We start from the raw sequence: 22,399 nt of genomic DNA on the forward strand, positions 1-22,399 counted from the left end.
CTCCAGGCTGAACAAACCAAGTGGCTTCAGCCACTCGTCATATGGTTTCTCCTCTAAACCCTTCACCAACTTCATGGCTCTCCTCTAGACACTCTCTAGTAGCTTTATATCCTTAATATACTGTGGCACCCAAAACTGCCCACAGCACTCGAGGTGAGGCCACACCAGCGCGGAGCAGAGCGTGACAATCCCCTCCCTCACCTGGCTGCAATGCAGTGCTTGATGCACCCCAGGGCACGGCTGGCCCTCTTGGCTGCCAGGGCACGCTGTCGGCTCATGTTCAGCTTGCCATTGACCAGAACTGCAGAGCTGCTCTCCAGCCTCTCGTTCCCCAGTCTGTCTGTACATCCAGGGTTGCCGTGCCCCAGGTGCAAAAGCCGGCACTTGCCCTTGTTAAACTTCATATGGTCGGTGTTTGCCCAGCTCTCTAATTTGTCTAGATCTCTCTGCCCTCAAGAGTGTCAACAGCTCCTCCCAATTTTGTGTCATCAGCAAACTTAATAAGTATTCCTTCCAGTCCTGTATCCAACTCATTTACAAAGAGATTAAAGGGTACCGGCCCCAAGATGGATCCCTGTGGAACCCCGCTAGTGACCGGCCGCCAGCCCGATGTAACCCCATTTACTATAACCCTTAGAGCCCGACCCATCAGCCAATTGCTCACCCACTGATGACGTGTTTATCCAGCTGTGTGCTGGGCATTTTGTCCAGGAGGATACTGTGAGAGACAGTATCAAAAGCTTTACTGAAATCCAAAAAATCACAATGACTGCCTTCCCTTGGTCAACTACGTGGGTAATAGTAACCTTGTCATAGAAGGAAATCAAGTTTGTTAGGCAGGACTTTCTCCTCGTGAACCTGTGCTGGCTAGGACCAGTGACTGCACTCTCTTTCAGGTGTTTTTCAGTAACTCCCAGGATAATCTTGTCCATAATTTTACCATGCACAGAAGTGAGATTGATGGGCCTGTAGTAACTGAGGTCATCCCTGTCGCCCTTCCTGAAGACTGGGACAATGCTTGCCAGCTTCCAGTGAACTGGGACCTCTCCAGATTCTCAAAAGCATTGAAGAATCATTGGGAGAGGTCTTGCTGTGACATCAGCCAGCTCTTTAAGGACCCTTGGATGAACCCCATCAGGCCCCGTCAACTTACAGGGATCCAGCTGGAGCAGCACGTCCTGCACAAGTTTGGGGTTTGTTAGGAGTTTATCATTCCCACAGTCATGGTTCTCTAGCCCAGGGCTCTGGAGGTCCCTGCACCCACCATCAGTGTTGAAGACTGAGACAAAGAAAGCTTAAACATCTCTGCCTTGTCTATGTCCCTGCTTGTGAGGTGACCGTTCTCACCAAGCAATGGGCGAATGTTATTTCTGGCCTGCCTTTTGCCATTAATGTATTTTAAAAAGCCCTTCTTATTGTCCCTCACAGAACTGGCCAGTGCTTTAGATGCTAATAGGATACATTCTTTCCTCCTGCACTCTATCTTCTCTGGTTTTAACTCCCCCCCCCCAAAAAAAAAAAAAGACCGATTGCCAACTTTCATTTAAAAAAAAAAATCTTTTTATTTGAACCCCAGAAAGCTTCTCTTATTGCTTTTATTGTTATTGTCATCTTCCAGGTATACATGCTATTTCTTTGCTGTATAAGGGAAGGCTAATAGATAAAAGAAAAGATGAAAACCTAAATCACTTTTTGGCACTGAGTGGGACTTCTGCTCCTAAGTCAGTTTTGTACTTTATCTAGAAATGACAGTAGAGAATGGAACAAAATATAAATTAGTATGGCACAAACTAATTTAAAAAGTACCTTCTTCTTTCTCCTCTGGTGCTAGGTCTGCCACAATATCATCTATGTTATCAGGTACAATATTGCATTGCTCCCCCTGCAAAGAAATTATTGTGGAGATTGGATATAGGAAACTCATACATGTATGCAGCAAGAGGGGCTAAAACAGTATACTGTGAGGCACTATTGCATCTGCAGCACTTTTTTCTCTTCTAATTCCTACACATACTTTAAAAAAAATCCCCAACTAAGCAGATGCAGCAATTACCAGAAGTAGTAAGACATTTTTAAATTTAAGAAACAGTTTTAGTCCTTTTCTGCCATTATCTTTGTTGTGGATAGGTGAAGGAGTGTAGATTTGGGGGGAAGGGGACAGGAAGGATTGTTTGTTTTGGTTTATGAAGTGGGTTTTTTTGCTTGCTTGCGAATGTTATATATATTTATTTATATTTTTATATATATTATACCTTGCGTGCAATTCTTTCAATGACAACTCTGGCTACCAGCTTGATAGATCCTCCTTCTGGATCGTAAAATGGACTTTGAGGATGATCTAAGCTTGTAAGCGGCCTGATCTTCTCTTGAGGCACTGTAGGTTTATTAGGAGACTGCAAATAAAAAGAAAAAATATTAAAAAAAGAAAGTAATATGTATTATTAATAATATAATTCATGTGTAGAAATAAAAAATTCTCCAAAATGCTAACTTGGGAAATTCCAATATAAGATGAACTTGGTACATTCATACTTAATGGTAAGGTGTTCAGGATTTTTGTCAGGAAGCACTTCTCTAACACTTTGGGATTCAACCCTGAAGCTGTGTTCACAATAAGATATACGCCTTGTCATGTAGTTAGATAACTACATTAATTAAAAAAATTATTCAGTATGCTTCTAGAGCTGCTTTATAACTGGAGAAATTCCTTAGGTTCTAAAGAGACCAGGTCTGAATGAAAAAAAAGAAAACAAACCGTCTTCTGTCATCTGAAAAAATGTGTGGTATGTGGAATATGTGGAATATGCGTGGTAGTTGAGGATGTGACTAATCTTGCATTAACTTCAGCTGTCTAGACTGTCTGTGTAGACCCATAGTGTAGGTACACTTGCCACCTATGGGGACCTAACCCATTCAGCAATTTGTCAAAACCAGGACTTTACCTGAGGATGATGTGAATCTCTTCCTAGACTGAGAGAGTGATGGAGACTGAGAAAATGGAGGATTTTAGAGTCTTGTAGTGATGAGTAGTCCAGAGTTTCAATCCCGGCTGTAAGGAATAGTTAAGTTTTCTGTGCCAAGCAGAAGAGTTGGCATCGGATTGAAACAGTAGAAAACTCAAGTTGATGTGGCTGCTGATGGCACACAGATTTGTACTGAAGGGCTTGGAAACCTTAATGTTTAGTTTTGAGCAAACTAAGTCCTCCATTTATTTAATAGGTTAATAAAATAATATCCCAGGTGAATGCTATATTATCCCATCAATAGTAATGGTCAGGGAATTCAGACACAATGCCTGACAGTAACTGTAGCTAGCATCTGTCCGAATGAGCTGTAATTCATTATAAGCAAAATTTTTACTAGAGTAGCATAAAGGCCTGTAGGGCATTACCAAGGATCAGATAGCTTTCATTCTACACTGCTTTAAGGTAAGCTTTATGTTTGAATATATTACAAACAGTCCACATACCTCATAAGTAACACCACTGTCTGTGCCAGCATCCCAGGGTATTAAATCCTGAACGACTTTCTGAACCCAGCCACAGTCCTTGGTACAGAGGTCTTCGGCAGAGAGACCTACATTCCAGTCCGGGCTGGGGCCGAGCATGGTGAGGAAGGACATCAGGTGCCGGTGACGATCGACAGAAAACTCAGCAGAGGGAGCAGCTCTCCTGCAAATAGGCCAGCAGAAGACTATTAACAACGGAATTCAAGTTTGCTGTTAGAGGGCAGTGAAACTAGTGCTTCAAACTGGGAAATACTGAACGCTGGCGTGACACTGTGTATCTGGTACATGGAGATGGAGAAGCAGGACAGTGAGAGGACTCCTGCTCAGAAGTCTGTGTTTTTCGTCTCCACGTGCCTTCTGAGAAGAAGCTTTGATATCATTCAAGGAGATTTACAGTCTAATGGTGAGAGAGATGTAGCAATAAAGAGCTGCAGCAGGATGCTTATGACTTAGTCGTATAATAATAATAAAAAAATCTGTCATGACCCTTACAAAAATTTGAAGCAAAATACCAGAGAAATACCCTGAGGTTTTGATTGCTGGGACAGTTTTGACACACACACATCCCCAACCCCCCCCAAAGATAATACAAATTCCAATGCCAAAGTGCTTGGAAGTGCTACTGTGTATATGTGTGCAAAAAAAGCACTCTAATAGAGTCTTAGTGCTCATGTAAGTGAGAGATTAATGGCCATTGCCAGCCCTAGAGAGTTCAGCCAAGACTTTTGCAGGTTTCTGCCAGTGTCTGTAAAAGCATCTCTAGTCATCCAGCCTTTGTCAGCCGTTCCCTTAGGAAGCAATCGCGCTGAATCAGGCAATGCTCTGCGATGCTGACGAGCAACTATCACATTCCTGTGCAAATGGAAAATAAAATCAGGCCTGAACTGGAGGTTTCTGTTCACAGTTGAAAACCTGGACCTCCCCATGGCATCTGTCTCATGAGCACCAACAAATGCAAAGTTACTTAAAATACGATTTTGGCAATTCTGCTCTACCAAATACTGGTTTTCTTCACTTACAGACTTGGATCAATACAGAGTCAGGTTAGAGCTGTGGGTTTTTTGTTGGTTTGGGTTTTTTTTCTCCAATTTTATGCCAAAATACACTGCTTTATGAGCATTTAAAGTCCATGTTTCGTTTAAAGTAAGATTATTTTTTTACTGTGCTATTCTTCTTCCATTTTTTGGTTAGATAGCTATATATATAAAATACACATATACTGTTCTTGTCTAGTCATAAGGGGTTTATTCTTCTTACAAATTCCTGTGTCCCTGTAAAAATGCAGCAATTAATTTGTGTGGTTTTTCTGGCTCATAGCATTCTCAGCACATTAGAAAAACAGAACAGCCCAAAGACAATGATTTTGAGTAGTTATCACGCAGTTTTGTAGAATCATAGAATCATTAAGGTTGGAAAAGACCTAGAGGATTATCAAGTCCAACCGTCAACCCCACACTACCATGTCTTCTAAAATGTAAGACATCTACGTTAGTGTATCCAGTTCTCCTTCAATAGGCAAGTTGCAGAAGTACAGATTTGCTAATGGGTAAAATGTTCTGGCCGCTTCTGTTCCAGAGACTTTAGAAGTTGTTTCTTACTGTCTAAATTACCTTACATTGACTTAAAGACTCTGAGTAGAACAATTTCTAAGTGTTTGATGACATTAATCCTGCCTTTCCCAGAAAGAGATGCAAATCACTCTTTTTTTTCATGGCAGAACTCTGATTTCAGTGGAACAATTTGTCTAATGTAAAGTAATGAAATAATCAATTACATATCAACTTCACTCTGTGAATACGGTATCCTGATGTATTTGTCAAGAACACAGCAGTGATTAGTCTTAAAAAGCCTGCTACCTGGCTTCAATTAGCTGAAGGACTTACTGCACTATAAGTATTTCTGAGAATTCCCTATAGAAATTTTATATTTAAAACACTACACAGAAAAAGTCTAAAACGTACTTGGTAAAAATAACAACAAGTGATGTGTGTTTGTATATCAGATCTTTATATTAAGAATACGTCTAATACGGACATTGCAGGAATGGAGATGCAGGTGAGCTCTTTCAGGGTCGAAGCAAGGGCGACATGGAGCTGCTCACTACTGCGCTTGGCACCTGAGCTGGTACTAAGTTAGTTGGTATGTATTGCGTGACATTGCACTTCAATACTCTGTGCACATATGCTCAGAGTCTTGTCAGGAAAGACAAGAGAGGCAGACACAATCGTACTATTTAAAGGCAGAGGGCTGGAAATCACTTGACTGCTTTAGACATGTTATAATGGAAATCTTTTGTCACCTGTTGTTCTTGTGATAGGCACGTACAATTAAGGCTTTGAATGCTTTGTTAGGAAAGTAAATATCAATCATGTTATCAACATAAATCACAATTAATTGTGTATTTAAATTATATCAATATTGAAACTGTGTAAAGGCATGCTTCAGTAGGAGATACTCTTTGCCCACAAGCCTTTGCATGTGTTACATTTTATCGGTAAACCTAGACCTCCCATAGATTTCCAGTCTCAGAGCACTTCACAAAAATTACCTGTCTTCTGCTCCTTCTTTAAGACCGAGAGGTAGGTTCATGACCATTATACTGTATCTTATCCCATAACTCTTTAACACAGAAATGTAAAGATTAATAGAGGATGAATGGAATCAGTGTTCCCTTCCTTCCTCCACTCCTGTTCAGACATGTACACAATGCACATACACTTGTTTTTGTTAGCACGATTTAGATCTCCAGCTATAGGGATGCCATATACTGAGCAGCATAAGAAAACGCTCTTTTTTCCCCCTGTTTTTCTTGGTTGGATTTCTGGGGTTTTGGGGTTTGTTTGTGGTTTTTTGTGTGGCTTTTTTTTTTTTTTTTAAGGTTAAAAGAGCACAAATATGATTTTGCTTTACAAGTTTTTTTCCCTAAGTGACAATCTAGCTGCTCTGCCTGCTGGGGTTGGGGTGGGTTAAGAAAGCCTTTGACAAACCAACAAAAACCTCAACTTGCTGCAGATATATTTTTGAGTATGAATCAATACTGTTATGGTCTACTGATATCGCCACAAAAGTAACAGAGCATAAATAAGGAAGGTGGTTGTGGAGAGTTACTGGATAGAAATAGTGAAAATAATATTTTGCAGAATAAAACTTGGATGTTACCTTTGATTTAATATTTGATTAGTATATACCTAAAAGACGTAGAAAAAGGCAGCCTGAGTGTGTATTCTTTGTCTCTATGATACTAACTAGCTCAACAAATAAGACCCTTGATAGGGTTGAGTTTGTACCATTAGAATCAATGTGATTTTTTTACTACCAGATGCTATGTGTTCTATATTTGGATAAGAAAGCCATTTGCCTCACCACGCGTAAAGAATCTTCCAGCAACAGAAAAGCCTGTTATAAAAGGGCAGATCTGAACATGAAGAGCATGCATATTTCCACTGCAAAGTGCAGTGTGGTGCAGAGGATCTCTTGCTAGCTGTTAAACTCACCAGGTTGGCTGTTAGAAGTGATTCTAGACGTGGCAGCACAAATGCAAATAAATTTTTTCAAATAAATTAAAACAATGTATTAGACGCTTGTTATGCAGCAGTGGAGGAAAAGCCAACAGCCTGAAACATCTCTGGGAAATATTGAATTTGTGCCGTGCTTCACAGTTATCCAAGTTCTGACTTTGGTTGTGGGTAAAAAAGTAATGTTGTGATTAAGTGGACATATTAGAGAGAACAGGAGAGCATAAAACACTAATTGTTATGATAGCTGTTTAAAATTCTAATTCAGGTAGTCTTATATATTTTATTCTGGGGGGAAAAATCTGATTCAGTTCATGGATTTAGTAACTGCATGGAGTGTATGGTAGTTTGAAATAGCTTAAGCCTCTCCAGGTTTCTTCATAGAGCTGTATTAAGGTATAATTGTCCTAAGCCTGTTATAAGAGTCTGGATACTAGAGTCATTTGAGTATACCAGGACCTTATCTCTCCTTTGCTAAGGATAACATAGTAGCTTTTCAGCTAGGAAGAAAAAAGTGTAAACACAAGAGAAACCACTCCAAGCCTGATAACCGTCGGGGGAGGTAGGTAGAGAGTGCTGTGGGCTACATTACCAATGGTTTAGTGTCAGTTCTAGGTGGTGCTGATGATGTGAAAACACTTTTCGTTTTTAAGCTGAGAGTTTAGCTGATTACAGAGATCATGAGAACTGTATATTTTAGGGAACTAGTAAATGAATTGCATATTATACCTCTAGTCAGCAAAAGCGACATCCTTCTTTTTCAGAGGCTTACACTACATCACATATACACTTCCCAGGATGAACAATCTATTTATTAATCTTTAGAACTTTTTGCTATTGATACAAATAACATTATGAGCATGGAAACACATTTTACACCCTTGAAGTTCCAAGTCTGCACCTCCTGCCTACCAGCAGCACCTACACAACATCTGTTCTATTGACTAAACTTCAAAATCATAACATCCTGAGAAGTGCACTAGCTTCAAAGAAAAGAAGACAATAATGATCTAAAATTGAATAGAAAATACTACTCCCCTAGAAGTTTGCAACTAACAGAACAAATTAGATGGCATATTTAGATGGCACATTTATAAGAAAACCATTTATGAAGTGATGCAGAAGAATCAGGACCATTACATGGACAACAAAGTTTTATGTGCAGATATCAACACCTCAACATAAAAAACAGAATTTCAGAGTTGCACAGAAGGCGGGGAAGAATCTTTCTTAAGTTCTGCTTAAATGCAGGACAGGTAAGCACTTAACCTAATGAATAATTTAAACATGTGCATGTCCCAAAAGAGCCAAAGAAAAGACGACTATAGAATAAAAAGAACACTGAGTCAATGAAATTTGACTGACATCCATGTAAAAAGTTGAAAAGCACTTTAATGCCAAGCTGTTATTGTCTCTCTGCACCAAATCAGAGGAGGTGACAGTAAGGGTCTGGCTGCAAAAAATTCTTATTCATTTACTTTTTGGACTACAAAAAGGCCTGCATAACAACCTCTTACTTGGTTGTGTGTAAGCTCTTAAAATTAGAATATTGCCTATAACCAGCTAAAAGGGATGGATATGTAATTGCATACACAAATAAGGGCTTATGTCATTACCACTGACATTAAGACCACTAATCAGAATAAAAGCTGTTCCAAAATATCATTAATCTGAGTATTTTTACAAAGCATTACAAAAGAAAGGGACTTTGTGCAGCACATCTTTCAGCCGTTTTTATATTGTCATCTAAATGTACCTGGCACGCTACTTTAGGTAATGGTGATACATTATTCATTAATACACCAGTTATTTGATTTAATACCTCAGAATGGGTATACTTTAATGATGCGATTAACAAATGTGAACAAGCTTTCCTCACTGAAAAAAATTCCCAGATATCTCAAGCTAGGACTGCAGTTTCTGAAAACTGCTGATTTTTGTGTGTGTTCTCTGCAGGTTGTCACAAACCAGTTAGGTGTGGTCATCCCAATGGTGTCAACATTTGCTCTTCTTTAGCATATCTTTCTGTCACTTTTTCAATCACTTACTGTGCATTTACAATTAAACCATGATTCAGGAAGCCTTTTGCAATATATGGCATTGCTGCGTTTTATCTAGGCCAGGCTGACTACAAAGCCAAAGGGCTCTCTACCTTGTATGAATTCAGAAAACTTCTGTCTTCTTCACTTCCTAGGAGCTTTGGGGCTACAACTTGTCTACCCAGAGTAATTACAGCTATATTTAAAAGGAAATGCTGTGGGCTGTTGAAGAACACTGTTGCTTTGTACCTCCTTTTCACCTGGCTTATCTACAAAGCCCTGACCATGCCCTGTTTGTCCTGAGAAACAGTGATGAGAGATCAGTTTTTCAAACAGCATAAGAACCATCACAGCCAGACTTCTGATGCTTTCCTCTCCCGTTAACAATATCAGATAAACAGCATAGACTTAATTATGAGACTGTTTTGGCAATGAACTTTGCTATCAATTTAGTTTACTCTGAATATTAGATTACAGCAAATATCTCCTTTTAATCTCCTTCTAACAAAAAATACTATGAGGCTATGTATTGGAATATCTACGAAATGCAGCTACTCCTCCAAATTAATTTCAAAGATTTTAAAATAGGATTGTCATTCATTTCAAAACCATTTATTTTGCAAATGTCAAAAGCTTGGAATTGCATTTTACATTTCCCCAGTGTAATCTCTGAAGATGTCCAGCGTCTCACCACCTTTATTAATACAACACACATTCCATTTGATTCAGCTTCTGTATCCATCCAACCTACATATGCCTTTTGGTGTCTGGAGATATGAATTAGAGTTAATGGTTAATTATCATTACATTCATAACAATGCAAAGAGATAACAATTGGAAGTTTGAAATTTTGCATATAGATTTCCATTCACTAGAAATTTAAGTGGCAAGTTGTTCCAGTTACTCAGTGAGTATTTACACAAGAATGAGGAGTTAGGATTAGTAAGTAGACGTAAAGTTGCATGAAAATAATTCATACATGATTACTCACAAAATTATAAAGGGAAACTATTTTGGCTTAAGAAAAGGCAACAGATGGTTCGGAAATAACCATAAAACAGTAACCACCAATGGGAGGAACATGTAAAGAAAACAAAAGGAAGGACAGAATGGGATGAGTAAGTTTGATTTAATTGGATGGCCATTAATTTCCATGAACAATTAGTATAACGTCCTTGCAGTGATTGTTCTTAGTTATATCTTTTCTGTGTTGTAATACCCAACTTTTTAACTTGCCTAGTGACATTTGCATTTTAAATAGAAAGTAAATGGTAAGTGATAGAAAATGGAACTGCCATATGTGCTTGCTCTGACAAAAAAATGTTCGATACAATTTTTTTTTTCTTTTCCAACAAACACATATGTTCTTCCTTACTTTTTTGAGACCGAATTATGAATTTCTTAGTGTGGGTGTCAGACCATCTGTCAAACAATTAAGTTTCCCTAAGTCTCAATAACACACATAACACTTAAGACATTAATTCTTTTTATAAACATGATGTAGTTTTGTGATTAGGCATTTTTAGTAAACACTTAATAAATGTATATAACTATAAATGCAAAAACTCAGGGAAACGTGGTACTTCACAATAACATGTGACTTTATGCTAGGAGAGGTACAGATTTGGAGCCTTGTGCTGCTAGTATACAACCCAGCATTATTTAGTTTTGTTTCCTGTGAAAAATAAGAGACTATGTTATTTTCTCATTTACATGGAGCTCTGTAGAGCCATTAAAATAGAGTACCAAGTTGCAAGGACAGTGTATGGTGTTGGGTTTACTCATTCCTGTTAAGTTCCTAAATTATTGACAAAATGGAAAGTCATGTGATTAAAGATTTTATCTTATATTAATTATCCAAATATATACATGCACTTTTGAGCTCAATCACACCCGATTTCAAATTTAGATGAATTATAAAAACTGGTAAAAAAGCCAATTATTTTATATGGATTTTAAAAATATGTTTTGTCTGAGATTTACTTCAAGTAGTTCTTTTGGATTTGGTGAAAAAATTATTTCTGCTTTTTGGATAAAATTTAGAACTTATATTAAAAAAACCCTAAAAACACTAGGAGGATTTTCCGTTTTCAATGTGAAACCATAAATTTACCATTTAGATCTATTTCTTGTGTGAAAGCTTTAATTTTGAAATCAAAGCCTTTTAACAAAAGTGTTTTGATTAGCTCTGCTGATGCATAAACTGCTCGTTCAACATAAATTACTCCTGCATGCAGCTGTCAGGAGTTTACTGACACTTCTGTGGAACTTCCAAAGTACTTCAAGTCATACAGGCAGGGATCACCTCATGGTTTGGGGAAAATGGTGGTCCTTAAGACGGCACATCAACAGTGTGGAGGAATGGTATACCATGGAAAGGAAGGATATACCACAGGAAGTTTTCTGACCTAAAATACAGTTTAACCATTAGCCAAATACAAAGCTGGAGCACTCAGAATTGTTTTGCAGTTCCAGAGAGATTTAATTATTTGCCTTCTTGTTATCAAAAGTCACAACTGACTTTTTCTCTACATATTTTTTCATTCATCAGATTGTCTTTTATGCATTACTATTTCTGATTGGACCAGGGATAGAATTCTTCAATTTTTGACAATATTAAACTTCACTGGATTAATCCCAGCTATCTATAAATTCATAAAAGGAGAAAATAGCTGGGCTAGACGTACCATCATGTTGCCATAGAAACAAACAACTCTGGCCTTCTCATTCCTCTCATTTTGTATACAAAATATCCAAACTTTGAAAATGTTTCCTAGTACTATGCTGTCATTTTGTGGAAGGAAACTTCATTTACATCTGGATTGACAGATATTGGCTCCTACCCTGTTTTAGGATAGACAGCACAATGTGACAGCGGGAGAAAAAAGTGGGGGGAAAGAAACCCTCCAGAGATTTACAGAAATAAAAAGTAAAGACACACATGCCATAGTGGCACTATTGAAATAAAATGTTGTCATGCAAGAATAAAATTATATACTTTATAGAACACTATATTTGGGGGTGGCAGGAAGCAACAGAAATCTTTGCAGGCTGTCATCATGCTCTATTCCTGGGATGCATGTCATCAAACTACTTAAGCTAATATGACTTTTAACTACAAGGCGCAAATAGTACATCCACGCAGGTAAAAGATTACACTTAAAAAGCACAGAGCTACCAGAACATGGTATTTTTATTTTTTTTAATGACTATATCTCTTTGCAGTAGTAGATACCATAGAAGGCCTAGAGAATTCTGCAAGAAATTACTGTTACTACTGCAGCTTATGACTAACTAGATATTTTAAAAGTCCAAAGCCAGAAATAATATTAAAATTACACTCCTGTTCCCTTGTGAGCAGTTGACCATGAAACCTGAGTTTTTAAAGACAAAGTATTTTCATCATCACCGCATAACAAATACTCTGCAAGAAAGCATTTTTTTTCCATAGAGGTCTATAGCAGGAAATCTCATCCAAAAAATCGAGTACATAAACCCAAACAAGATACTTACTTTAACTGACTTGCTGGCATTTCTTCTACAGATAAAGTATTTTTCCTCTGAGAACTGGCTTCTTTTTGCCTTTGTTATATTTCCCATGAAAGTTTTTACTTTAAAGAAGTTAGTTTCTAAGAAAATAGGTTGAAATTTGGCTATTCCTTAGTTTTTACTTGTAATTAAGGTAAGGAAAATATCATTTAGTGTGGAATCACTGGAGAGTGAGCGTTTCACATTTACATCTGTCTGTGTGTTATATAAACTCAGGTCCTGATTACTTCTTGCAAGAGTAATACTGTTGGCCATGATGTAGTGTGCAAATGCCAATTCCTATGTGCTGCTTTCTTCCACTTCTTCCTGCACTTTCATCAAAATATCTCACTTTTAACTATTACGGATTGTTTTGCATTCCAAAGGGCTTCAATTTGAAACTGTTTCCCCCATCAGTCAGAGCTCTGCATTCTGATTCTGTTATCACTGCATTTTACTGGCTTCCATAGTGGAAGCTTTCACAAAAATTTTGTTCATCCATTTATGCTTTACAAGGCATCTCAAATACGGTCAGTTTCTGAAGAAATAATGAGCTACCAGATGTTAACAAGTGATCGTAGGTATGCTGAGATCTCTGTACATTCATTAAACTTGGTCAGATGTGGATGAGTTTTTCAAGTCATTGATAATCAAGTCATTTTTCCAAAGCATGGCAATAAAAGACCTTCATAGATAAACGGCTATTATAACATTTTAAACATAAGTAAAACATTGTATTTTCCTCTAACTTGGTATGAAAATTTCAATCTGAATATTTAACATGTAAAGTTAAACCATTTGAAAACAAGGTATTATAATCAGTATTGTACATAGTGAACTATAATTGATACATAACGTTTCCCACATTTTGCACTTGTTTAAAAAAATGAAACCATTGGTCAAATCCACTCAGACAAGAAAATGATTGAGCATGCTGTTTTCCTCTGTTCAGACAAATTCTGAAATCACTTTCTGCTATTCTGTGCCAGCAATGAATTGTAATGTGTGTAATGACACCATGCAGCATCCCGTATGAGCACAGAGGGACAAGTATAGTATGCGTTAGTCGAAATCAGAGGTGCACTTCTGTGGTGAATTTTCCTTTGTGCTTTGGTTCATAACCTGGAGGAATCTTGAGTGCAGACCTGATTTCTTTCCGATCAATCTAGCCTGGAGCTTTTTTCCTGCACTCCCGCTGCCGACAAGCAGCCGTGCTCTATGCAATTAGTGCGGCTGCCACCCAAAGCAACCTCCCATCCCCAGAATGAGTCACGTCCTCAGCACTGCTTCACTACAGATCTGCTCCTGTTGCAGCATATTTCTTACAGATGTAGATAGCTTAGGTAGCTCTTCATTATGAAGACTGTTCATGGTTATAAATACATACACTATAGAGTATATAATGCTTTCACCATAGAACTAAAGTAGGGTTTTGGGTTTAGACAAGACAAACCTCACACAAAATCTTTTAAAAATACTCTCAGAGCCCCTATTTAAGGCAAAACATGGGCCATACAATACAACATTATAACTTTTGTTCTTATAAAAGCATATCTGTACTTGAAGAGAGCCACTTAGGGAATTAAAAAATACTTTAAAGCATCTCAAAATTTAAATCAACTCATCTTTCAAGAGAAGAGCACATCATAATTCTTCAGCAAAAAACCTCACCTATTTTCTTTCAGGATAACATAAATCCAGTTAAATGTCAAATCTAACCACATTTCACTCATCCCACTTCATTACAATGGCAAGTCACTGAGAAAACATTTGTAACTCAGACATTTCATCAGCCTATTCCTTGTTTCAATCCTTCCTGCTTTAGCTACTAGCAATTTTATATCCTTTAATGTTCAGTTATTCATGATGACTTGTTATCAGTGAGAAAGGCTTGTACAAACTTAATTGTTTCTTTGCTGGAAGTTTTATTTTCGTGGATGCAGCTGTTACTGATTGAAAGTCACATTATTGTGAATTCAGTGCACTACGGGTACCGTAATGTTGCTGTTACAATGGCAACGGCTAGTTTGGTTTTTGTGGCTGACTTCCCAACCATGTGTTAGCCAAGTAATGTTCACACTACTCTAGTCAAAGATCTGTTGATATTGTAAACTATTAGCTGCAGTTAACACCACAAACTATTTTTCCTCCTAAGAAACCCTAAAATGGTCATTAAGGTTTGCTTCAGGTAACAATCTGACACTGTCTTAGTAATAGCTATTTAAGTTTCATTTTCAATCAGTTATTCTTTTTGAACTGTTCGTGCTATCCACTTTACTGTACTCTCACAAATCATATTTACATAACTACTCACATGAGGAAGGTCAAATGCATGAAATTGTCCCACATACTTAATTAATAGTTACACACCAAAGAAATTATTTGTAGCTTAGCTTTGGAGTAAATCAGCTAACATTAATGACGTTGCCATGCACGCTGACAGAAGAATTTATCTGCAGTATAGGTATTAATTGGTTTTTCTTTTAAGAAAATAATCTAAAATTGAAGTGAGTAAAGATCGTGTCTCTGTGGAGCCTTACAGTACTGTTATGCTGCTTCTGCAGTAGTACTGATATTAATTTTATAATGTAGGCTATATAATGATTCAATATGTAATATGTTCTGCAAGGGCCATACTATTCACAGTTCTACTGTATTAAAGGAAGGAAAATGTCTTTCAAAAAGCTGTTGTAACATCAAAACATTATTGGTGTCCAAAATAGCATCTTTTTTTTAGAACAGGACTGTGAGCTTCTCTGTGTGCACCTTTTACTCCCTGGCATCCTAAATCCAGAGCCACCAAAGTTCCACTGTATCACAAACACTCTGAAGTCACCAGGTTACACCCACAGTATAACAAAGAGTTGCCCATGTGACCTACATTATTTTATTTTAATTAAAATAATGTGCCAGCCCTTCATATGTCTTCACCTTTTCCTCACCTTTTCACCTTTTCTGTTATAGTAACAGAGACAACTATACTCACTTTTCTCTATTAAAATAAACTTAAAGGTAATGTATGTCACAAAGTGTTCAATGGGTTAAATGCAGCTATGGAAGGATATATACACTTCTAAGGCAATAAAATATCTGAACCTTTCTTTCTTAAAAGTACAGAGGAAGTGGAAGATAAATGTAGCATTCAACCAATTAGGGGGAAATGTCTAACAAGGATGCAAGAAAAATGAGCATTATAAGGAATATAAGAAGTAGCAATAAATAATAAGCTTCCATATTTCTATATGACCCTCTGCTGACTCTTAGTCACACTCAGTGAAATTACACATGCATGAGTTGTTTTTCGAATCATTAGGTGAAACAGTGTTTATAAGCAATTTGTATAATCAAATGTTAATGATATACAGTGGATAGATGATTAAAGGGTTATGATATGAGCTATTCTTATCACTTTGGAAGAAACAACAAAATTTAAACTATGCCCATTACAGCTGGTTAATTGCAGTTCAGTCTGTATTTTGCCAGTCGGAATGCCAGTTAAACCCAAATACAAGTGTGAGTGTTCTTTTTTTAATTCTCAGATGGGTAGTCTGAGGACTTGATTAATTAAGCAACTGAATAATTTACTCATTTATGATGTAAATTTTTATGAATTACATTCTGATACTGATATCAGCTATTTATGGACAGTGCATTGCATGGCAGGATAAGAAATAATTTCAGCATTCTTAATGGGATAGGAAAAGAGTCACAAAGCTGAAAGTGAGCAACTAATCTCAGAATTTGCTCACCTAGGCATGACACAAAAAAACCCTTTCGTGACTACATAATATTTTAAAAGAACTAAAGGCATAATTTCTTTTCATATTAAATATTTTAAGTGGATGGATAGGAATGGGGATGACTGCAAAATTCAAAACCTCATCTTCTCTACTGAAGTTGATTAAAGAAAATTAGCAGGTACTTTTCAATAAATTTTAGTTTGTATGCTATGAGGAGTTTAGTGTGGTACTTGTGATTAATTCTATCAGCCATTAATATGATGCTCTAGGAAGACTAATTCACATAATTAACTTACAGACATTGTCATGTCTCTGCTCTCTAGGGCTCTGGGCATTTCATTATTTTTTATCTAAAGCCTCTCTGTTATCAAAGCTGAAAGGTGCATTGATTTGAATCTTCCCCTCTCAATGCTGATTAATATAGATTTAGTAGACAACAGCATTTGGCTCTGACATTGGGATTCTGAGCTGCACACAACAAACCTCTGGCTCCAGAGGAAAACAGTACGAGAGGATTTCCGTTCGGGTTTGGTGCAGAGGTGCGTCCGTGCTGAACCAGGTGGTGGCAGCAAGTTAATGAGACATGCAGCACATCCTCTTGCTGGCACAGAGCATCCCCGGGATAACGGCTGTGCAAACAGGTGGGTTAATTTTATAATGACACGACTAAATGGACCATATTTTGGTTATGCGGATTTCCTAAAGAGTTAAACAAACACTTTTGGTTCTCCTTAACTCATGTACATTCCATCCCTACAGAAAGCGTAGCATACCCTGCAGAAAGTGAAAGCATTTCTAGAAAGGTCACTTAAGGTCCATTTATAGCATCTAGGCATATACAAGGGGGTTTTATTTTGGTGCATTCGAGCAGCAGCTGATGCAAGACTTGGCAGCACAGGTGTCAGTGTGGGTTTGTGCCAGGGACTATGAACACATGTTGGGGGCTAACCTGGTCTGAAGGCTGCACAACTGCACCTTCTCTGCTCTTTGTGTTTGACTGGCTCAGCTGCCCCAGACCTGTGCTGCTGTCACACATAATTTCAGCACATACCAACCCTATCTGAAATGCTTTAAAAAATGTAGCTGGCATAAACTGCTTAGTTATTTAACCTTAACATTTATAATAATTAACTGCAGTGAACCATGTCAAAATTAAAACAAGATACAAGCGAATAAGCAAGTTGTTGACACTAGCTTGGTTTTACCAAAAGTAGAGGCAACAAGTAAACAAGGAGGAAAAAAAGCTTTTTTTTTCCCCCCAGTAAGATCAGGGATCGAGGCCATGAAACTACTCTGTGCATCTGTTTCTTTCTCCTCCACCAGTCTGCGCATTAAGCTCTCCAAAACAAATTACTCCAAATGTAGATAGCACAAGAAGGTACCGATTTTGGATATAGCCTATAAATATCTTTTAATATAGCTCTTATTGAAGGAGTAATACCAGCTTTAGCTGTGGCATATGTGCACATACATATGTGCACATATGTGCACATTTTATCCACACAGGCAGTTTAGAAAGAAATAGATAATTTACACAGATGGATAGGTAAATCAAATTCTCAAATTCTGCAGATAGGTATAAAGAGCAATTACATAAATCCTTTTAAAGATAATTTATGAAAGATTTTCAGAAAATCTTAAAAAGATTCCTCAAATAACATATTTATTTTATAGGACAACACAAAAGGAAATGTCTACTTGAAATCTTAATCCTAAAAACCTACTCCATTTATTATGAATGTAATGCAAATGTATGTAATTTTGTCCTTTTTCCCGCATAGAGAAATTAAGCAAGTAATGGAAAATTGATTTCACCTAGATCTAAGCAAATTATCATTTACTTTAAAAATCCATTTCTGGGTGAATAGAAACATTGTTTCTTAAGTCAAATTCAGTAAATATCAGTCAAAAAAGGGAGACAAATCTAAGTGTTTTCTTTTCCAAAATTTACCTAATTCATGCATTCTATTTTAAGTAATGTGAACGTGTTAAAAAAAAAAAAAAAGGCTAAAAACCTGGAAATGGAACAAAATATTTTTGTTGGCCAGGAACAGTCTCTGTTCCAAGGCAGCCAGGAAACTGAAAAACCTATCATCATTGCATAAATGCCACAAAATAAAGACAGAGTGATTTCTGATTAATGAGAACATGCAACCAATCTGTATTTATTCCACACATTCCCCTTCCCCAGCTTACAAAGCTGGTTAACTCACTGTTTACCAAACATTTTAGCTATTAATCTCCTTCAGAGCACTCTTCTGTCTCTCCTCCCTTTCCTTGAGGGGCAAATCATAGTGATTGCTTTCCTTCTCTAGCTAATAAATATTTAATTGTTCCATGCAAAATAGCAAGGCTTGAGCTAGAAGAACATGAGATGTGATAGTAAAGGGCTCTCACTGTGTAGGTTGCTGGTTTGAATTTTACATTCAGAAGTAGGTGATACCATTCAAGTTCTGTCAGGAGGAAAGGAGAATTAAACCTAGACCTTCCAAGTACCAGGAGAGTCAAATTCATATTGGGGATACCCTTTATTTTGCTGACCGTGTGTCAGCAAACTTAATAGCTAACTTAAAAGGTACACCCGAAGGTCAGGCTCTTACTGATAAAACAGGCAGGGCAACAAGTAAATTTTGGAAGTTAATAAGGTTTAGTTGGCATCTGTTTGCCTAATAGAGGTCTTCTCACCCTTTTGAAAATATAGTCAGCTTTAGGAACGCTGAAAGTTGGTTGTATTTTTATGCATTTAGTGATGTTGCTAGTAGCTATTTAGGCATGTAAACATTTCAGGAACTGAAAGTTTGAGAATTAGGTGTTTACAGCAAATGGTTGCCTAAATGCCTTCCAATGTCCTTTTGTAAATTAGCCTCTCCGTGAACCTCTCAAAACTTGCAACATGTGAGAAGGTCAACAGAGAGGTTCAGGAACACATCATCTTTACATGGCTAATATTTATGCTTCAGCTTTCTGCCATCTGATGAAACTGATTAGATAATATCGGTAACATTAATGTAGTCACAAATTGTTATTAAAGCTGTTTTCACTGCTGAAGACTTCTTTCAAGCATGCAGCTGTATACATAACCTTGGGTAGCTTTACAGAAGGATATTTATCAGTGAGACAGCACCACATTAAGTCTGTGTGAGTTGTAAAGAGTAGAATATCAGACACAGTAAACTGAGATATTTAACAATGAAGCGTAAGATGAGGAGAGGGAGTTATTTTATTACATTTCAGAAGACAGTAAAGAGTTCCATTTCTAGCTTAAGTGGTTCTCCATCTAACATTTAATTAATCATTCAATGGTCTAAATATGGAGGCTGCTTTAAGGAAGAGAAGTTTTGTGGGCACAAGAATAGCAGAAAAATCACAGTGAACTAAAAAAAAGCAAAAATTAAAAACTGTAAGTAAAAAAGAAGCGAAGTGTGAAACCCCAAAGAGATGAAATTCCCTACTTATCTGTGGCTTGGCTTTTGATTCCCAAACGCTGTGACAAAGACTTACTGATCGTAGCAAAATCACTGCAGGATCAAAACATACAACAAATGTTTTTTGCTCAAATTGTGACAGAAGAATTCTGGAAGAAAGCAAAGATTGAAGGAGCTTTTGTTCAAGAACAAAGGAAGGAAATGCAAAAAATGTATGTCAGCATTTTTTTTTCTCCAGCTAGTATGATCCATCAGCTCTAATGTATTTCGGATCAGAGCATTTCTGCGTTTCCTATCACATTTCTATAAAATACTCTTAGTTTGATTTCTGGAACAGTTTACTTTGTTGCCCAGTTTAGTCATAGTATTTATCTCAATGCTGAAAACGATACTTGGGAATATCCTGTTCCATTTTTTTTATATCCTCCTTGCAAGCCAGGAAAAACAGCCCTAATAACGTTGTAGTCAGAGGAAAGATATCAAAGATATGTAAAACTTGAAATGGAAGGGGATTGATGGGATAATTTGTAAGGGATGATGAGGTAACCATACAAACTTATAAAGTGTTTGGACTAAGTAATTCTATGCATCTGCAGTGTAAAGGAATAGGCCTCCTTTTCTGCTAGGCTTCACTTTTGAGTGCTTAGTGGAGTATTTTCAGGTAATCTCTGAATAAATGGGGAAGAGCTGCTTAAATGGATGAGAAAAAGAGTAAGCTCTGCACACAGTCAAGAGGCAGAGGAAAACCATAGGACCATGACTACTCACACAAACAGAACGGAAAGATGAAATGGAAACAGGAGAGACATAAGGAAGGAGGGGATAATTTTCCAAACTTCAAATAGTTCAGAATTATAATAAAGAAAAATGCCTCTCACTTTGATATGCATCGTTTGTAACTAACAGTGGACTGAGGTTGTATAAAGGTTGGAAAGCAGTAGTAGTTTTGCATAAAAGAAAATAAATGAGAGGAATATGAAAAGTAATGCTTGTGAATATTTCAGAAAATCCTAAACTTTTAATGTTAGCTACTCTCACTATGCTATTGTCCTAGAAAAAAATACCTTGAACTTTTGCACTCAAATATATTGTCTATAGGTTGATCTACTAAGCCTAAAATAATTAAACCGGAAAAAATTTAATAATTAGAAAACACATGGTTTGCTTAGTAATAGTTACAGTCATACTGCTGGAGACCCCTATCCAAACATATTCTTTCTCCTAGCTAGGGCTGAAGACTGAAACTCTGGCAGGAAAGGAATGGGAAATAGGCAGCTAATTTATGCAGGGAAATGAGGTCGTCTTGTCAGTTTTTTAGAATCTGAAAGGTTTTAGGACAGAAAATTAAAGATACTTTTTCAGTTATTTTTTAAAAAATCAATATTTCTTTTTTATGTATCAGGAAAAGCCAGCATAAACACATGAAAATACTTTGAAAGACACACTATCTGTAGCAGTACTTAATAATTTATAAAGGACCAGGTGTCTAATAATGGAATACATGACATACTTGAGAATAATTTCCATCCTACGTCTGCTCTGTGTTTGTATTTATTGTTGTTTGACTCTATGTGCATGGAAGTCCATATTCCACAGTGTTGCATAGGGCTGAATGCTATCCTGGTTTACAGGAACTACAAAAAGGTGATTAGACACAAGAATTACCAGTCAAATATTTCTCCCTTTGCCTATATTAAGAAAGAGACATATATTTACACTGGACATATTTCTAAGATGTCAGAAACTACCCAAAGAGATGTCTGTTCATGTGTGACTCCTGTCCAACTATCCATTTTCAGTTCCACACTTTCTTTCACAGGGCTGAGCACTGTATAGTGAAATGGTATTCCTTGTCCTGATGTGGTGTCTTGGCTTGGACATCCTGCCATTTCGGAAAATCAGAGATCCACCTGAAGAATCTGCTTTCTTCTATTCCCCAACCATCACAACAAACATGCTATTATATAAAAGGAAGATACATGTATGATAATGCCTTTCCCTGATGGTGAGGAATCACAGAGGACATAGTGACTGTGAAAAAACAGGCAGCTGTAAAAACAGCACGTGTCCTGACAACACTACTTGTGTTTGGATTTCACCATGTTAAAGACAACCCAGCTCATGCCAAGATGTGTAACTGACAGCTTCTTCCATGCCCGACAACTGACTCTCCCCCACACCTCCCAAAACGGTCCCATTTTTCTTCTTGTAGCTGACTCTGTAACTCACGTTATAGAGTGACATTGATTGGATTTGTGTTTATTTTCTTCTGGTGGATTATCCTGAGAAGCTCTTATTTATATAAAAGTGTGTGTTCGATGAAAAAGGGGGATGTCACAGTAGAGATGTCTGGATTTGAGGCATAACAAATACAGCCAAAAAAAAAAAAAAAAAGCATCCATTTGGGGGAAGGGATTTCAAGGCAAGATTTTTAAAGGTATTAGCTCCTGTGGAATTTGATGCATAGTGTCTTTAAAAGTCTTGCCTTCTTTATCCCCAAATTCTTCTGTCATGGCTTGATTATTTTACAGGTGCCAGCTATGCAGATTTGGATACCAGTTGTACTGTCTGTATTTGCTCTGTTTTATCCGCCATACTGCCAAAGGCCAGTGATTTGCAGCTGGGTATGAAGTAAAATTTGGTT

General features: G+C 37.2%; 1 protein-coding gene and 1 long non-coding RNA gene across 2 annotated transcripts in view; one reads left to right on the forward strand and one right to left on the reverse strand.

The window, feature by feature from the left end:
- LOC142057929 (uncharacterized) overlaps positions 1–22,399 on the forward strand; it is a 363,120-nt gene that overhangs the window by 287,918 nt on the left and 52,803 nt on the right. The gene's annotated exons all lie outside the window — the stretch shown is intronic.
- The window catches only part of SPON1 (spondin 1), a 206,069-nt gene that overhangs the window by 8,601 nt on the left and 175,069 nt on the right, over positions 1–22,399 (reverse strand). The window contains exons 8-10 of the mRNA XM_075094884.1: positions 3,470–3,671; positions 2,253–2,393; positions 1,807–1,882 (exon numbers count right to left, since the gene is read on the reverse strand). Coding sequence (XP_074950985.1) covers positions 1,807–1,882; positions 2,253–2,393; positions 3,470–3,671 — 419 coding nt within the window. The remainder of the gene's footprint in view (positions 1–1,806; positions 1,883–2,252; positions 2,394–3,469; positions 3,672–22,399) is intronic.

The sequence above is a fragment of the Phalacrocorax aristotelis genome, chromosome 5, assembly GCF_949628215.1.
Source record: "Phalacrocorax aristotelis chromosome 5, bGulAri2.1, whole genome shotgun sequence".
Taxonomy (NCBI): Eukaryota; Metazoa; Chordata; class Aves; order Suliformes; family Phalacrocoracidae; genus Phalacrocorax; species Phalacrocorax aristotelis.